General features: G+C 38.6%; 1 protein-coding gene across 8 annotated transcripts in view; it reads right to left on the reverse strand.

Annotated features, from left to right (window-relative positions):
- ZNF280D (zinc finger protein 280D) overlaps nucleotides 1-17,914 on the reverse strand; it is a 63,008-nt gene extending 45,094 nt beyond the window's left edge. For 5 of the 8 annotated variants that reach the window (XM_062583448.1, XM_062583450.1, XM_062583449.1 and 2 more), the window contains exons 1-5: nucleotides 17,715-17,796; nucleotides 13,433-13,578; nucleotides 9,683-9,748; nucleotides 9,209-9,579; nucleotides 2,857-2,974 (exon numbers count right to left, since the gene is read on the reverse strand). In XM_062583448.1, coding sequence (XP_062439432.1) covers nucleotides 2,857-2,974; nucleotides 9,209-9,579; nucleotides 9,683-9,748; nucleotides 13,433-13,571 — 694 coding nt within the window. In that variant the 5' untranslated portion in view covers nucleotides 13,572-13,578; nucleotides 17,715-17,796. Of the gene's footprint in view, nucleotides 1-2,856; nucleotides 2,975-9,208; nucleotides 9,580-9,661; nucleotides 9,749-13,432; nucleotides 13,579-17,714 lie in introns of those variants that run through there. The other 3 variants (XM_062583452.1, XM_062583447.1, XM_062583451.1) reach the window with 3 other exon arrangements.
- Between the last annotated feature and the right edge of the window lie 1,639 nt (nucleotides 17,915-19,553).

Raw genomic sequence — 19,553 nt, forward strand, 5'->3', positions numbered from 1 at the left:
TCTTAGCAGCTTTGTTTTACTAATTGGATTTAACAACTTTAATAAATTTTGTTATTAACATGAAGATTCTCTCTACTACAAAATATCCCTCAAATCAGGATAATTTATAACTTTCTAGAGTTCTGACAATCTGAAATTTCCAACAGAAGTTCCAGATCTATTTAACTATTCAGTATTTCAGCAAATATTCAGTATCCTACTGTCATCTGTTTGGGAACTAATTTTGATTTTTTCCTTGATGACTGCTCAGAACTGCTATGTCATGCCAGTTTTGCCAATGAAACATTCTTGAAGAGCCTGCTGGTCAGAGGATTCAGGAGAGCACAGTCATGTTTTAATGATGCATCTTTCCACTAAAATGTCTCTCTAAATTGGTGCCTGGACACACAAATTTCCTCAGATCACTGATGTTTCAGACTAGTTTGCCCAATGCCCTATCCAGTAGGCTGCACAGCTGAAACTATCAGGGACTCTAGGTACTCAGGAGCTTTGAAAAAAGCAGCAACAAAAGAAACAAAAGAAAAAAAAAGTGTTTGGTTTTAAAGTCTTTACTCTTAAGGAGTCTATCACCTCCCACTTCATGCTACCAGTGAATATTTTGGATATTTTGGTAGGGATTTTGTAGGTATCATGAAACAGTTGGCTACAACTGCATGTGCAGTATCATTATGCATGATACGTACAGTAGATCCAAGAAGAGCCAAAGTGCACTGGACGTGTTACCACCTTACCCGAAGCTTTCTCACTGCTGTAAAATCCTTCATGGCATTATGGGCATCTGTGCCAACTGGGTGCAACTTTGGAACGATGGCAAAAGACATTAGACAGGGTAACGGAGAACAGAAGTGGTAAGAAATCTGGTAACAGCCAAATCAAATTAGGAAAATAGGGATCTGAACACCAAAAATTCTCAGGTCGCTAGTGCCATATCCCTTGCCAGCATTTTCTAAGAATCTAGTGCCATGACTGCACATACACAGTACACTCGACTCTGGATAACACAGAACAGTTCTTCTGCTGGTTACATTTCCTGATTCTCCAAGTGGGTAAAATTTATGGGACAACAACCCCAAAACAGTCTCAGAAAGCAAGCAGTGTACATCCCCAGTGCCCATTAAACCTGCAAGTAAGATGGAGTTACCAATGTTTTTAACCTCTTACTGCTATTCAAGAGCCTAACAAAATGGTTGGCTAATGTCCAGCTATCAACAGACTCATGCAAAAATAATTTCTCTTTAATGACTTCAAATACAGAATTTAAATTGTCCTGCAGAGTATCACAAGCCACTTCCCAAAAGGATTCTGCTTTAAATAGCATATTCCACAACATGTTGTGCCCACAGTGCTGCACATGAGTTAAAAGCATAACACTAACACCAGCAAGCAGGCACTGGAAAATAAAAACTGCCTGAACGTTAAGTGGCTTACATGACATAATTATGCAAGCCAAATCACAAAATATGCACATACGTATTGCTGTGAAATGAAATGTGTCTTGCATTACCCTTCTGTTTCAGAGGTACAAGACACTTCTGCTTCAACCTGCACTTTTAAACCTTTTCTTTTACTTTCTAAATCCAATAGCTATCTTACTGATAGCAGACAGAGGCTAAGTAGGGCATACTTAAGACATCTTAAATTACAATCCTTGATGCTTTTTTTTTTATTCTGGTGGAAGAGGGGGGAAGAGGGGGGAGGAAGAGAACTAGGTCTAATGTAGGTTCCGTATTAGAATAAGGATTCTAATATTAGTTCTTCTAACCTGAAAAAAATTAATATCTGTGCTTTGAAGAATAAGAGCTGAAATACTGAGCCATCTGCAATAAATCAAGCTTTTACTTACTTTACAAAAAGCTATTCATTCCAATAAAACAGTAATTGGATCACAAAATAGTTGGACATGCATGGAAAAACATGACCAATCCTTTATTAACCAAAAGACGGAGGGAACATCCAAACTGGAGACTTGAAATCATCACATTAAGCAGAAAAAGAGTTTAGCAATCATTTTATTTTACATAACCTGTTAGTATGGCCGGTTACCTCATGGAAGAATAAGAAGTGATTCTTGACTGAATGACAAGATTCTGGCCAGTTACTAGAAAAGTACAATCCTTCACAAAAGAAAAAGGAAGTTTCAAGTTATAGCCTGTTTAAGATTTGAAGCATGCAGTGTATTCAGTCTACTTCATCTGCTGTGAACAGGAGGAAAAAAGTTTTTTTTCTTTTTTTTTCCTTTTCTCTTTTTTTCTTTTTAAGTAGGTTAAATAGTTTCTGCTGAAATCAAATTTACCTAGTTGAAAAAACATTTTATTTCAATGGCTGTCAAACAGCAGTATTCTTTCCCTTTCCCTCTTTCTCAGACAGGATCCTTTTGAACCCATCTACTCCAATTGCTAGCTATACAGCAGTCAGGAAACCATGATGATCATCACAGGGGAATCCACTTAGCAGACTCAAGAAATTCTTCTGGCACTGTTCCACTTCCCCTCTCTTGCCAACAGGCATTCCCATTCATGTTACCCAGGCAGTACTGGATACACTGAAAATAAGCCTTTGTCTGTCAAAAAAGTTACAGTGGATCTGGCAATATTTTTTTCCATCTACGTGAGCATTACAAAAAGATATCCATTGATATTAGTCAGTCTAACATATTGAAGAGTAAAGTCTGACAATGCAAGGCTTCAAAGTTTATTTTTTTAAATATTAAACAGTTATGTACAGTGTGTGTGGAAGTAGCTATGCTATGTTCTAAAGACCCTATTTAAAATTATAACCCAAAGATCTGCACTGTAGTTAAATGACATTACACTGTTTCTTTCTCTTATCAAATTCAACTACTACAGTTATACCCACCTGTTACATTCACTGCTGGCCCAGTCTGGTACTGTGGAACTCCCGAGTTCTGTCTCACACCAAACAGTATACCAGATGTATTATCTGGTGCAGCTGGTGGAGAATCCATAATATAATCCTAATAAAATATTTTCAAGAGGGAAAAGAAATTTGAGGTTTAACATTTTTTTCTTGCAGGCTTCAAAGGGTTTATTTTTAAAAACATTATATGCTTGCTTAAAGTACTCCTAAGTACTTCTCCATAAATCAAGTAAACTACAGTATCCCCAAAATATAGTTTCTTTTGACAGTTTAAGAAGTTTGCAAATCTTATCAATGGTTAATTTAGCCACAGCTATATGTCAGAAATGCAAAAATAACCACATGACATGGGAAAGCCCATTTTATGAACTATTAAATCTGATTTTTGAACCATTGATTTTAATTGCTTTTCTTCAATGCTGCTTCAAATTATATATGAATTGTTTTGAAAAAATAACTCTAGTACCTTCTTCCTTCAACTTAATCTCAGGCATTTGCCTGTCACTCTTGTACAATAGCTAGCTGCATTTAAAGGATGAGAAATGCAGAACTCTAAACAAGAGTAGCATAAACTTGCAGTAAGCAGAAGCTTCTCAAAGGAAGTATGAGACTAGACCAATCAAATTCTGCAGACTTTAATGAAAGTAAAGGAATATTTACAGCATGTTGACTGGGAATGGCACTTAAATTTATGATGTCACTATTTTCCCCCTTCCTCTTACAGTTTAGAATCCCAGAGTAATTTAGGAAGGACCTAATTATATGGAAATTATATGGTCCAACCCCCTTTTCAAAGCACAGCTAATTTACGTTGGTTCAAGTTACTTCAAGCCTTGTTAGATTATGCTTTGAGCATCTCAAAGGACAGGTATCCTACTAGTTTTCAATTTGCTCTTCTACTTATAACTGCTAAAAAGAATGAAATAGAGTCCATGTTTCCTGACCACAATACTCAAAGTTGTTAGAACCACACACCTTCATTGATCACTCAATAAGTCATAGTTGGAGAAAAAAAGAAGAAAAAAGTGAAAATTTATTCTCTTTACAGATATTCAAAGCTTTAACTTTGAGTAAGAGAAACATACACTTTCCAGGATTCAACAGTACTGCTCACATCTCAAAAGGCAGTTTCTTCTAACAAAAGCAATCTGGAACATGAAATAACGTCACCAACAGCAATAATGAGTTGGAAAAAACCTCATGATAGTTATGTTCTATTTTAACGTTAAGGTATGAAATACAAAGTGTTGGAACAGGATTTTTCTACTCCAAAATAATCTAATTACTTTTATCTCATAAAGCTGTCCTGTGAAATTAAAAGCTAGACAAAAAGTCACTCCATTTTCTTACAAGAAAGTGTCACCCAATACACCCAAACACACACACACTTTGTCATTCATATACCCATGAGACGAAGCCAAAAATACCTTTTGCTGTAAAGATCAATCTCACAAAATGCTTCCCATTCGAATTGTGCCTACTTGTTTGAAAATGTTGCCAAGAAAATTATTAACATTGTAATACATTCTAACTACTACATTGATTAAATTTTCTAAAAACAAGTCTAAAACATGCACACATACATACAGCTGTGATAATCTATTTTAGGACTCATCAGTACCAGAAAAAAACTTGAACAAATTGAGATACTTCTCCCCATCCTCCCTTTTTGTCATAAATCTCTTCAACGAAGACCATGTAGGACCTTAATATGTTGAAGGACCCTAACATTATGAAGGGCCATTCTTTCCCCTAGTGAGTGACCTAATTCAATCTCAAATTAAACAGAAATGTTCAAGAGCAGTTAAGGGAATAAAAATAACATGAAAAACATTACTAACACTTAAGTACTTTGCTCTCATTACAAATAAAGAGCTATGAGCTGCAGACACAGCAGAGCAGGTGTTAACATATCCATAACAGCTTCAGACTAGTAAGTGCGATTACTAGCAAAGCAGTTTAGACTGCAAAACCCACTTCAAGCGCAGCTAACACTTGAGTGGTAAGCCTTTAATAGGCTCTTAGATAGTATGGAGGACTTTGCACACCATCTACAGTTAAAATAAGACCAGCGGAATAGCAACAGGTAAGATCTGTCCCTCAGTACTCTTTTTTTTAATTGAAGTGTTGCTACCACTAATTTTCTTCAAAATAACAATTTGTGAATTTTGTTGGGTTGGATGATTGCATATATGGGTCTCCCCAGCAGATACTAGCCATATTTGGTGAGAAAGAAAGTAAAAATAGAGATTCATTATTTTCTAAATGATTTTTCCATTTCCAATTATTTTTTTTTAACACAATTTGGCTTTATCTTTTTACCTACAGAATGGAACAATGTATTTCCATGCTGAAGAAAATAAAAGCATTTTAATTAAAAGAACAGCTTTTCCAGCTCAATGAAAAAAACAGAATAACATGTGCATGTGCTCTCAACATGCAAAAAGGCAGAAGCCAGCACCTTTATAAAAGGAATTATACAATAAGGAATTCTTAACGTCCAAAAAAACCAACCAACCAAAAAAAAAAAAAAAAAAAAGCAACTCATATTTGTTTTCCAAGAGGTGAAATATTAGGCTAATACTGTGCATCCTAGATTTTCTAACTGTTGAAACTGAAGTGGAAATCAGTAGTTTTCATTGTCCTCCAAATTCACATACAGTCGAATTAGGATGATGCATAGCATTGGATATACGCCCTCCTAATACAGCTAGGCAGAATGGGACCCTGAAGCATGCCCAACCTGGGTAAGTAGGATTAACATACAGACAGGGAGGGATGGAGGCTACTGGGGAGTGTTCCAAGTGTTGAAGTATAGAAAAATATTCTTCTCTGAGAATGAATGTGTAAAAAAGAGGATGACCCTGTGCTCTTGTATACAACAGCAGTAGCTCTGAATGAGTAAGGATTGTTGTGTTCAGTACTACAGAAGCCAAATTAAACTTCGTTTTTGGAACAGAGTTAATCCAGACCTGTAACAAGCATACAAAAATTAGACTTCTACAGTAAGTCAGTCCATCTAACCTGTGAGATGAAAAGTATATTTCACAAGTAAAACTGGAATCTAAAACACTGACAAGAGATAAGTTATAGATATACACACATAGTGAAACTGAGGAAATAACCTTTTCAACCAAGTTGGTGATTCAAAGAAATCAGTTCCCAGAGAAACAAACTTTGGCATCTTGGGACTGAAAAAGAACTACACCATATTAAGAATGCAAAGAGTGTTCATTCATTGAAGAATGTTAGAGTAAAAAGGGGTCCGACATAGTATCTAGCCATATTTCACAGCCATCTGCTCTAGGTGTACCGACTTGAGCAGGGGGGTTAGACTAGCTCTCCAGACATCCCTTCTAACTTCAGCCATTCTGTGATTCTGCGATCATTACATCACAAAAATTTAATTTTAAAATCAAGTTTGAACGTGGGGAAGCTAAAACTCTAAATATCAAACATTTTCTAGATTTAGCTGGAAAATTGATTTGAACCCTTTGTCATTGAGAACAATCAAATCGGGAAAAAACAAAAAGATGTACTAAATAAAACAAGTGACAGAAAGCCTAAAGCAGAAAAATACAGATACAAAACAGTAGTCCCAGAAGAAATAAAAACTAGATAAATGAAGGGGGGGGAGGTCTAAGGAGCTCCAAAGCAAGGAAATAACCAAAACACAGCTAGCATACATATGACACTAAAAACAGTAAACAAGATAACATGCCAAGAATGATTTTAAAATCCCATATGCCCAAAAAGCTGAACTGTATTATCTTGGTTGAAAAAAATAATAATAATTCACATGAAACAAACCCCACAAAAAGTATAAAACAATCAAGAGTCAAGTAGCAGAAACAGTACAAAAGAAATTCTAGATAAGAATGAAATTAGAAATACAATTCTAAATCCAGGAAGGCTCAGTTGAAGAGATGAAAGATTCATTTTAAGCAAGAAAACAAAACAAAAAAAAAACAACATAAAAAATCTTCCTAAATGTGCTCAAGTCTTCCGTCAAGAATTACATCTATAGGCCACATTCAGGAGAAAGATTAAAAAGCTCATGGAAGCCATGATCATAGTGTTCACACTGTAAAGAAAACATGTAGCATGAGGTAATTCCAAGAGTGAAAGGTCTGAAGAGGTCACAGAACACAGCTGCAGCAAAAATCCCAGAAAAGGACACAGTACTTGCTATTAAAAAAAAAAAAAAAAAAGTCTAACCTGGAATGAAGCTAGAGAGCCACAGCACTGACTGATAAGTGATTAAAGACCCTTTTCTTACACTGTGCACCTTGACAGTCATATTTCAGGCTACAACTTATTCAAGTATCTCCACTCAGCCAGGCTCAGAAAAGGAAGACTATAAGGCTTGATTAAGTCTCACCTGTGACATTCCTGTTGGAAGCAGACTTTATGAATGAGAAAGAAGTCTCAAAAAGCATGTTTACTGTCTTTAACCTTCAAAGAAAATCACTGTCTTGATGAGTTACACCCAGCCTACATAGCCCACAGACTTAAGACGACTGAGCATTTCCAAAGGAATGATTACTCTAACATTTTCTAGTAATTTTACTGTACAGATCACTAATAGTTTTACCTATTAGAACAAAAACAGGATGTATGCATGAGAGAAATAAGGTGGGGAGAAAATGGGGGGCTGTCTTTTGCACTGAAGACTCTGCGAGACATCCTAGCACTCCTTTGAAGGATCTCCTATTAACATTAATGATTTAATAAAGCACAGTAAGTCATGAGTAAACATTTACAAAGATAAAAATTCACAGACTTGAAATATACGTACATACTGTGTGGAGTAGCACACTTTTCAGTATTACTTGGCTTGCTTCATAATGACAGACTACAAAAGGACTCAACCAGCAATCTGGATATCCTATTGATGCCTAGGGTTTTGCCTACTTTAGGTCTTTTTTAGATATAGAGGTAGACTGATTTAGCTAACTTATGTTACCTGACACACCCAAAACTTCTCTTGCAAGCCATTTAATCAACTGTTGAAGACTCAAAACTGGAAAGTATGAGTTCTTTCCTAATGAGTTTGCCAGTGATTCAACTACCCAGTCTGTAGGCACTTCCTTTGCCTTGATTTTTTTTTAAATAAAATAAAAACCTCCCAAACCAATATGCATTGATTTAGCCACCAATCTGAAGAAGAATATATCTCACGTTTTAACTGTTTTATGTTAATTCAGACTGATTCTCCTGTTAAGCAAAAGCAGAATATATTAGGCTGCATGGCATTTATTCATACAACATCACTGACAGCTAGGACATTGGCAGCTCTGTAGATTTGCCTGGAACATGTAAATGGTGCCTACTGTCAGGTTAAAGAGGAAAGTGTTAGCAGCCCCTGAGCTTCATGTTAACCCTACAGCAGTAGCTAATCTAGTCATGTTGCCTGAACAGTTTCAGTTTAAACTGCTTTCAAGAAAGCTATCATAATCAATTTACATCATACAAATCAGAATTTTTTATCTTCATCCTTCTTTCTCAAAAATATTCATAGCTAAGGCAAAAAAGCACCCAAACTTGACTCTAGCTGAAAGTTATAAATCTGATTCTCTGGTCCTCTAGGAAGATCTGTGATATATAATCTACACATATTTCCCTTGGGCCTTCCAAAGAAAACAAATATGTTGTAGAAATGTTTCATCTAACAACCCTGTAAAGTAGGACTTAAGCAGTCAAAACTTACCACACTACTGTTTCACTACAACTGCCAAGCAAACCAAGAAGTGAAAACATCTAAGTAGCAACTGCTACAGCATACTCTTAAGAAGCAAAAACCACAAAAAGAGACTATAAAAGTCAAGTAGGAAAAATGGAAAGGTATTTAAAAGGCCAAATGCAAACCTTATCAAAGTGAAATAATTCAATATGGACTATCCGTTTCTTTGAGCAGAAAAAAAAAATCTATAAAACTTAAAATGCATGAGAAAATCATCACTCTATTTCTCTACATAGCCTAGGCAAAATAAATATGTGAATGCTAAAGATTAGAATGCTGTTAGATGAGAATGCTATTAATTTCTCATATGCCTAAGATTTTCATTTAATTCCATTTCCCTGATACTAAATAAAATTATCCTCTTTGAATTTTGTGACACATGTAGCATGAATTTGTAAATCAGTATTTTCAAATATATTTTTAATTCAATGCAAGTTTATGGCCCTAAAACCTCACAGTTTGTGCAAAACTAGTTTATACTCTAGTCTAGGTCTTCAAATGACTAGACTAAGTGATTCAGTATGTTCTTAATTTATTTAGAAGTAATAGCTACAGAGTATTTTACAGTTTAAGGGAGTAAAAGTTTACCTGATCTAATATTCCAGGCTGCGCTGTTACATTGGTCACTGGCCTCGGTACAGGTTGAGCCATTACAGGAATGGTAATATTTCTTGATACTGGCTGTGTTGTCACTGGAACAGTTACAGGTCTGTTAACAGGTTGCGATATTCCAGAATTTGACCGGGGCATCTGCTGTGTCGATAAACATCCAGCAATTGGTCTCTGCAATGTCTGTGAAGTTCCTGAAACATTCACTGGTCTAGACAATGGTTGAACAGCTACAGAGCTAGTTGTAGGTCTGGATATAGACTGAAAAACTGATGAAACAGGCATGGCACCGGGGCTGGATGCAGGTGTCGCATAACGGTGACTGTCAGGCTTGAATGTAGCAACTGTACCTGTTACAAAGGATTCCAAAGTTATCTTTATACAATATTACAATCAGATGTTTCATAAGAGGTTTTTTTTTTTTTTAATTACCATATTAGGACAACATAGTACCTCTACTGGGTGCACCATTCTGTATCCCCCTTCGTGATGAGCTGAGGTTGACTCTGTTCAATATATCTGTCAAAAGTTACATTTGTCTTAATTGCAGATAATTGCTCAATTGCTTTGCAAATTAAAAGCACCATTTATATCCACTAATGACTAGTTCACCTAAGAATCATAGTTTTTATTTTGTTGGAAACAAGTTAACACACAAAACAAAACAGGAACATTTCATAAATATTTAGCTCTGCTGATTAAAAAACTATAAAGAAATACATTTATTCACTTCTGTTTGTCATATCTATAATAAGTTCCCTAAATACCAGAAGCAATTCACAGGAAAGGAAGCATTTCCTCTAAACCAATAACAAGTTTGCTTCTACATTACAGGGAAATACAGGATGCTCCCCATTTACAGTCTTGTCTTTAGGCTCCAACTTCCAGTATCAAAGGAAATCAAAAGAGCAGGAATCAGAAGAGTGATACCGGAGCTGCATTACAAGTGGAACAGTTATTACACATCCTATATGCTAGTCTCTGACTAGACTTATAGCTCATCAGAAAGGTATTGCATTTCTTACCCTACTCGTACCCTAACACCTACAACAAAACCAGTACTAGCCAACTAGTTCACCTACATCTTTAGCTTTGGGTTTCTGCTCATTCCAGAATGTTACAATAATATTTATGAAATCAAAATGCTCTTCTACCAGCAGGTTCTCAGTTCAGTTATTTTTGCTAACTAGTTTCTTGCTCTGACATGTGAAAATATGTCTATGAAACACGATCCTCCATTATCTATCCAAGAAGATTTAAAATAACTTCTCAGACCTTGGTCAAATAACATCAGGATTTCAAGCAAGAGCTCTTAGAGCATCTACATATTGTGTTTGTGACCTTAAGGCTGCTTCCACAAACAGCGGCTCAAGCGTATACAGTGTTCATGTTCATTAATAAATCTAGTAGCAAGAGAACTCAGAGGATCACAGCTCTTAGCCTATCAGTTGCATTTTGATCATACTAAGGAAAAGGCAGCGGCAACCAACAGATCCAAACAGGTTGCATATTTCTAAGATATGAGGAAATCTGCTTCTATAAGAGTAATATTGCTCTATTTAGTTTAATGGCACTATAAATGAGCAAGGATTCACTTCTAGAGTTAATACCTCAACCATGTACTAGTAACCAGATAATAGTGTTTGCTAATAAATTTATATCCCACATTGGAATTCTAGAGCAAAACGAAACTAAAGCCTTCCTCTACCTATGAGAAAAAGCCATCCTAACAGTTATGGCTCACAAAGCACATTCAGCTTCAGGCAGTCTTGTGTACATACAATTCATAACCTATAAAACATTTAAGTCTACCATTGTGTTAAGAAGAACATTTCAGGAAAGCCAGTGATTTGGAGTTATAAACTAGATTTACATGACTCAACTGATTCATCATAGACTTGAAGTGCTCTTCGCTATCTGTCAAAGTATTATTTGTGTTAGCTAAAACTGTACTGAACTATAAGAAAGCTGACACGTAAAACAATATTTTTAAGCAGAAACAACTTAGAGCTATATATCATCGTGGAAACATGAACAAGGAAAGCAATCAGTAACCAGGCGAGTTGCAGGAAATTAGATAAAGTGAACAAGATGTTAATTACTTCTTATCCCAGTCAAACCAATCCTCCAGTATGGCAGGAAGAGGCACGTTAGTGTACATGACAATGTCAGCATGTACAATTTGGGGATTCTTTAACATTCCTGCAATTTTCCACACCAGTCTGTATAGAAGTGATTACTGCAGTGTCAGAAAAAAGTTAAAGAGATTGCTGTATACTGCAAAAAAAACATATCTCACAGAAAAATTAAGAACTGCACACAAGCATCCATTTTTCATCTGCTCAGAAAGAAATTCTCAACTAACAACTTAATAAGGGTGATAAGCCAAGTTGAATTCACTGTGGCTGGCTTATTACCAGTAATGATGATTCTGCAGACTGAAATCTGACTACCATCATATAGTACTACTTACAAGCCAGAGAAGAACTGATGTCCTTCTTCTATAGTTGTTTTTTGATAGAGATTACAAAGAGAAAAGTCAAAGAAAGGGGAGAAAGAAAGATAAAGTAACAAGTTATACCATAACTGACATAAGTTGTGTCAGGGTGAGTATGGACAACACTAGAATAAGACATACATACAGTAAGCCTGTACCTTTTACACAAGTTCTTAAAGTTTTTGAACTATATTAGAAATACAGTTTTCACTTGAAATATGTATTTCTATCTTTTATGATTACAACAAAAATTTTTGAAGCTACAATGAGTGCAAGGAAACCTGCCATATTTGTTGCTGTTTGTTCTATTCCATGACTTATTCCTAACATGACTAACACTAATCCACAGGTCTCTCAGCCTCCTAGAAAATAGTAATTTTTTAAGCCTTCCTTGAAGTTTAATCTCTGTAGAAAAATTCTTATACTTATTTTCAAACATTTTTCAAGTATTTAAGACAATATAAACTATTTTTCAAGCATTTTTTAAAAATTCAAGCAGATATATGCTCACAAGAACTATTTCTAGGTGAGAGAACTTTTTAAATATCACATAAGTACTGAAACTGTTGTTACATGTTACATATTTTTAAGCTAATGCAAGAGCCTTGAGTAGACTTACAATCCCAGTGAGTGTCAAAGTAAATCAGAGTTCAGAAACAACTCACGCTGCTATGAACTACAAGACTGAATGACTAGTAAGCAGTTTCAAAGTTTGCAAAGCAAGGTGTGGCAGAGAGCCTAGTTTAACATTCTGCCTCAAGATGCTCAACTGCAAACTACAAACATTCAGAAAACGCCTACTGAAATCTCAGACACCACTGTAGCAGAGTGAAGCAGAAAAAGAAAGCTAATAAACTTCGCTAAGCAATCTTGTGTTTTCAATAGCCAGAGAACTCTTAACTCAAGTCTCTTAACAATCAACTACACAATGGCCACATACAGAGATCTAAAAGTTTCATTACTGAATTTAAGTAACAAAAGTAATGTTCTCCTTTACTTACCTGCCAAAGCCCAAGTACAGGACACACATGGAATCCTGACACAGCTGCTGATATCACAACCACCTAACTCACTCCCTGCACTGCCTGCATTAGGAGAAAACTACAGAACTTGATGAAAAAAACTCTTATTTTACAGGAGATGAATGAATTTATTAATACAAATCTCTTACTTGAGAGAAAGCCTTCTACTGTTTTCACATTAATCACATTTCTTGATTATGCTTTTATTACAGGCAATTGAACTTGGCTTTGTCAGAAGGACATCCAGCCATTCAGATTGTCTACCAACACATTAAATGTGGGGTGGAGAAAAATGAGGGTCCTCAACATAACAACTTAAATTCATGCACATTACTTCAGTAGGGAGACAGTACCATGTATCTACCTGGGTATTAACTATACTAAGGACAATTGCATAGTTTCAGTGTTGTACATACAGGACTTTAGCCATGTCATTAATGCTAAAATATTCAAGTATCCTAGCTTTGACTTCAGAGATTTAATGTTAGAGAAACAGACATGACCTGGGTCTTCAGAACGACAATTTCCTAAGAATGCCAATTTTCAGTAAATGACAGAGAAATACAGAACTTTAAAACTTAGGATTTCTTAAGTCTTACTGTTAGAAGTTTCATAATTTCAAAGTAAGGTTAGTGTTCTCCACCTTAAAATAACATTATCTGTAATTTAAAATGGATATCTTACATGTACTAGCTGGCTTTGAGCTTGAGATTTCTCCAACAAAGATTGGCTCATCATCATCATCATCCTCCTCCACTTCTTTCACTCTCTTTTGCCATGGTTCTAGCTCCTCCTCTTCACATTCCATAAACAATTCTGCCATCTTGAGACTAGAGAGTAATAATAAAAAAATAAAAATAAAATAAAATAAAAAAGATGAGTGCACTTTACAATAGCATTCCCATAGAATGGTCTATTTATTTTTCCATGTTTTACACAGGCAGAACCTCATCCAACCTAAAAGATCTTTTAAGACCAACACTCCATCATCATCCTGATAATTTACTTGAATCCTCATTTTTCTCATTAAATATGGGGAAGAGGGAAATAAACAAGAAGAATCCCCACCAATTAAAACCCTGTCTGGTATAATCCACCAGTTATCACCCAAAAGGCGAAGCCTCCAACATTACAGTAAAAAGTAGCTCTTTAAATATACTTCTATACCAGATAAGTGATACAAAGATCCTACTGCAATGAACCATGTAACATACCTAGCACAAGTGAGCTATTTAAATACTAGTTAAAGCTGCACTCTCTTTATATCTTACAAGAAAGAAACAACTACCACCACACTCCCACAAGTTTTATAAAATTTTACCAGGACTTTATATAAGGTCACATTTTCTTAAAACTTTAAAATTGGATAAAAGTTTTGTATAGACTTTCATTAGATTTAGTCCCTAATGCTTGGTGATTGGCTCCTGTGGTGACGAAAGAAAAATACTTGCTTGAAGATAGTAATGAAAAAATTATGTGGCCCTGGAGAATTAACCAAACTATCATCAGCAGCCTTAGTCACAATTCTTTCTGTTTTGTTTTTTAAACAAACCGTGACAACCCATAACATTTTCCATTTTCTATTCACATCCTCCACAAAATAATCCTCAAAGCATTTCTGAGCAATATCTGAAATATTAAACTATTTTATATTTCTTTAAATATGCTACAAACAATCTAACATTCAATGAGACAAGAGCAACTTTGCAGAAGATCAGTATTTCCAAAAAACCAACAGGTCATCTGAGTGGTAACTAGGACCAGAACCCCAATAGAATAGTGTTTATTTTGTCCAAGACTAAAGTTTCAAAAATTGTTCAGCCAAAACCACCACGAGGAGCCTCAGTTTATTTGATGTCTCTGCTTTTCAGTAAAGAGTGTGGGAAGGGAGAGGAAAGAATGCAATTTTGGTTAAGATCCCAAAAGTAATTCCAGAGAAGAGAGGAGATCCTTGAAACTAATGGGCAGCTTTGTTAAGTAGGTGACATTAAAAACTCAGCATTGTTCTGGGAAAAAAACAAACAAAAAAACCCAGGAAAAATTAGCAGAACAATAGTTGATTAGTTGATCAATTGAAGATTATTTCTAGTCTTACTATCAGGCCACTGCTCAAAAAAAGAAAAGAAAGCACTGCTACTTCTCTCATTCTTGTGTTGATGCAGCACTTGGATCTGACAAAGCAAGATAGTTAAGGAAGCTAGACTGGAAATCCTTCACATTATTATGCAGTGACAGTTCTCTGACAGTTTAACTCTCTAAACCTGACCACCACCTTATCAGAACAGCATTAATGTCAGTGCAAGAAGGGTGTAAGAAACAGACCTTCCTTCTCTCAGCAGCAACACAGGGTTAAACTGGCTTATTCATACTGTAAGAATGTAAACTGCTTAAGATCTTAAGGTAGTCTCAAAAGATGACTCAAAAATTAGCACAGCTTTTTAAATGGACATGTCAGAACATTTCAGTGTCTTCTTTTTTTTTTCCTCCCCCCCCCCTTTTTTTTTTTAATTTTTAACTACGATCACCATACTTTCACCGATAATTTTTTCTGGCAACAAGGCCAGCCTCAGGAGTTCCTATATTGCTACTCCTACACCACTCCCCAAGTTGTGCTAGTAGAACTTTTCAACAGATTCTGAAGTGAACCAATGGCCTACAAACAACTGTACCAGCACAACTGACAGGCCAAAAACTCAGTGGTCTGAGGAATCATAAATGCAGAATGGGGATAGAGTTGATAACAGAAAGTATGGAGGAATTGCTCAAATTGCCTTTGCTGCCAAGATAAACGTCTAAATACATTTTTAGAGTGTAATTAAGTTTTCAGCTTTTTGATTAAAGTAGATCATGCATTCCAAGAATCCTGCTAGCGGTCAGTCTCAATGCCAGCAACAACATTAAACTCCCTCCCACCCCTAACGAGTATTTTCCAGCAGAGGTACAGATGCCAGTATAACAAATATAAACCTACACATGTATATAGAACACACATAGTCATATACATTCACACACACACACCCCTTAAAAGCAGTCCACAGATCTGAGATCCAAAACTTCAATAAAACGCCACATACGTGATCAAAGAAAGCATTTAAGCCACAGTTCTAGTCTAGAAAGTGACCTAAGCTCTTTAAAATATCTTCAAAAGTCTCATTAGAACACAAAGATATTGCTTGAAAAGCAACAAGTTAGGAGGAAAAAAAAAAAAAAGGCATCCTAAGCATGCACGGCCAATGCTTCTACATCTCTGCCCAGCAAGAATTAACGATAGTCATGACAGTTCATTAGGCTGGTACTGGTAAGTCCTGCAAAACATGAGTTCATGGAACACTATTACAAGTGCTACATATTAGACAAGTACTGAACTAAAAATTGATACAAGCCAAAAAATAAAGAACTCACTATGCAAAACAAGAGCAGCACTAAATTTTGGATGAAGTAACAGTGCTTAGAAAAACACTAATTTGGACATCTTTATTTAACAGGCAATTAAGCTCAAGGTAACTTTTTATTAGTCCAGTTGCATTTATATCCTACTCTTCAGTGTTAAGATTTACAAGCACTCACATTAATGAAAACAATAAAACTCCCCACAAATAAATAAATATATAATAATATATTAAATAAATAAAAAATAAATAGAGTGTAAGAGCAGCAGTGCAAACACAGGAAAACATTCTGTAAAAGTGTACTTTGAAGATAAGCAGAAATCAATTCTATAGAAGAAAGCTATGACAAATACACCAGCAACAGGACTTTAAGTTACCAAAATACCATTTATTTACTACTTCAGATGCAATTCACTAATTCTGCTCTTACAGTCAAGAGCTGCTTCCGACAGATTACCCCCTTGGGTCGATTTAAAAATAACTGAAACCTTAGCATGAGGTTGGTAAGTATGCTTAAAGAGTGAGGGCATCTACTAACAAAAAAGTTTTCAGACTAGCCTTGTTTGTCATCTTTCCATGACAGTGTTACTATACAGTAATAGTGTAGTGCAACAGTAATAGTGTAGTGCATTATTTTAACATTATTTCCAGTTTAGTATCAGCACTTCAAACGATTAGCAACATTATATTATTTACAGTGACACGTCATAGGGTGAGCACCCACTTCGTATTTCAATCATCTTCAGGTAGGGGCATGCAACTCCGCATCACGTGGGTTGAAGAACAGCACACAACCTACCGCTTCGCCTGCGCTATTAGACGTATTGCATTTTTATTGAGTGCTGCATTTGTTTCAGCAGTAACGAAGCGATGATAAAGCAGAAATTGAACCTTGAAGTTTTAGAAAGCCAAAGTATAAATCAATCGCCCTTAAAAGAAAGCGACCAGCACCATCCTCTCCGCAATGCGATGGCATAGGCTCCGCCTCGGAAGGGCAATGTTGCCTTTGCAACAAGTCAGAAGTTCACACCCCCGCGCCGAGATGGGTGCGAGGCCGCGGGAGGAAGCCAAGTCCCCGAGGGCAGCCGAGCAGCTGCCGCGCAGCCTGCCTCGCCCCCGGCGCCGCTTTCTCTCCAGCGGCCTCCCCGCCGCCGCCTCTGAAGCGCCCCGCCGGCTGGCCGCAAGGACTCGACCGGCGGCTCCGGGCCGGGCGTCTGGACGAGGCCGGCATTCCACGGCCGCAGCAGGAGGCTGCCCGGTGCGGGGGGGGGGGGGGGGGGGGGGCGGCCGCCCGCCGCCCCGCGGAGACAGGGCGGAGCGAGCGCTGCCCGGGCCGCCCCCGCGGCAGCTCCCCCGGCGCCGGGCAAGCGGCGCTGGGAAGCCCCGGCGGCCCGGGGTCCCGCTGCGCAGCGGCGAGGGGGGCGCGAGGCCGCGCTCCGACCTAAGATGGCGCCGGCCTCACAGGCGACAATCGCCCGCGGCCCGCGCGCCGCTGAGCGGCGGCTGCCTCCGCGCGGGGAGGCGCGGGCCGGCCGCGGCGGCGGGCGGCCGGAGCGGAGCGGAGCGGGCCGGCTTACCGTGCTGCGCGTCCGCAGAGGCCGCGGCCCGCCGGCCGCCTCGCGCGCTTCCTGCCAGGCCGCCGGGGGGAGGGGAGGCCGCCGTCCTGGCGGAGGCTCCTCACATCGCCGGACCGCGGCGCGGCGCCCCACCTCAGCCGCCGCCGGGGGAGGGAGGGGGGGGCAGGGAGGGGGCGGCTGGCTGGCTGGCTGGCTGGCGGCGCGGCGCCCGGCGCGCTGCCTGATGGGTAGAGCGCGGGTCAGCCCCACGGAGGCGCCGGCTTTCCGGCGGGGGCGGGGCGGGGCCGCGCGGGGCGGGGGCGGGGGCGGCGCGCGCCGCCGCGCGCCATGTGCCGGGCCTCACACCCGCGCGGCCGTTGGCCGTCGGGCGCTGCTCGCCTCGCGCCGCGCCCGCCTCCCCGCGCCTCACGGCGCCCTGGCGAGGGCGGGCAGAGCCGAAGCCGACGGCGCGGCCTTGCCGGGCCCGGAGCCAGGCGGCTCCGCGCGAGCGCGACGCCCCGAGCAGCCTCACCGCGGCGGCTGCCCCTGTAAGTAAGCCCCGCTCGCGGAGCGAGCGTGCTGGCGGTGCGGGCTGGGGACAGCGGGGCAAGCGCTGGGGAGGCCACCGAGGGAGCGCCAGCCTTTCCCTCGCAGTACGGCCAGCCGCTGGCACCCTTACTGCGCGCCGCTAGGTGCGTGAGCGAACAAAACCTAGGCAAACCCGTACGAGCATCCGAGCTCCACCACAGAATGTGCCGTTGAACTCAACGGAGGCCGAGGTACTAAACGGATACGTACCGGAGTGTGAGATACTAAACCTACCACGGTTCAGACGGGAGGTTCACCCTGTGTGTATGCTTCCGCTGCGGTTTCTCATTACCATTTACACAATGACTTAAATTAGAGAATCAAATGTAAGATCAGCTGTCCCAAACCTTTACTGAATAAAACATTACCACTACTTTTGGTAAGACAAATTAATTACTGGAGCAGGCCTTAAATAGCTAATGAATCTTCCATGTCTAGAGAACACTGTCTTAACACACAGTATAGCTAAGGGCAGTGTTTTCATTCATCTCAGTTAAAATTTTCATAACATACTGTTTATGATGGTCTAGCTACCTGTCTGAAAAAGCTCTTGAGTTTAGATTTCTTTCTTTAAGCTTTATTGTCCAGTCTACCTATTTTGTTTTTAAGTATGGTTCTTCCTTTAGTAAAATATGAAAATATTTCTGGTGAATTTTGAGAACAGCAAATGGGAAAGCACTTAATTGAATGTTACCTGTCTTTCAACTTTTTCAGCCCTTTTTCATACCTTATTGTTGGTGAAATCTGCCATAGCTGCCCTCTGACTTGCCCGATTTATTTAGTGTAAATTCACTCTAACATAGGTATTTTTGGAAGAATAAATGAAACGTCCTTATCCTTTTGAACGTAAGTTCTAAAGATCAAACTATTGTGTTTAGCCTGGAAAGTATTCTGTTCATTTTCACTGTTATCTATTAGCATTGAGATGCTTCCAGAATTCTTTGGAACCTCGGAGAAGAGAAGAAAAAATTAAACAATGTCTAGTAATTAAAGAATTGCTGCTTAGTAATTATGTAATTAAATCATTTAGTTATTGCAATTTAGTAATTAAACAGTTATTAAACTATATCATCCTGCCAAAGTGTGAGAAAAAAATACAGAAATAAATCCTGTTGATTTTTGGCAGAAAATGGAGAAAAAGAATGGAAAATAGAAAGAGGAGCTCATTTTGGACATAATAGGGAAAAGAACTCCGCCTATAAAATTTTAATTGTTAGATATAGTCCAGTTATTTGATCCGTATGTGTTTTTAACTACACATTTATCTTCTCC

This window comes from Rhea pennata, chromosome 10 (genome assembly GCF_028389875.1).
Source record: "Rhea pennata isolate bPtePen1 chromosome 10, bPtePen1.pri, whole genome shotgun sequence".
Classification (NCBI taxonomy): domain Eukaryota; kingdom Metazoa; phylum Chordata; class Aves; order Rheiformes; family Rheidae; genus Rhea; species Rhea pennata.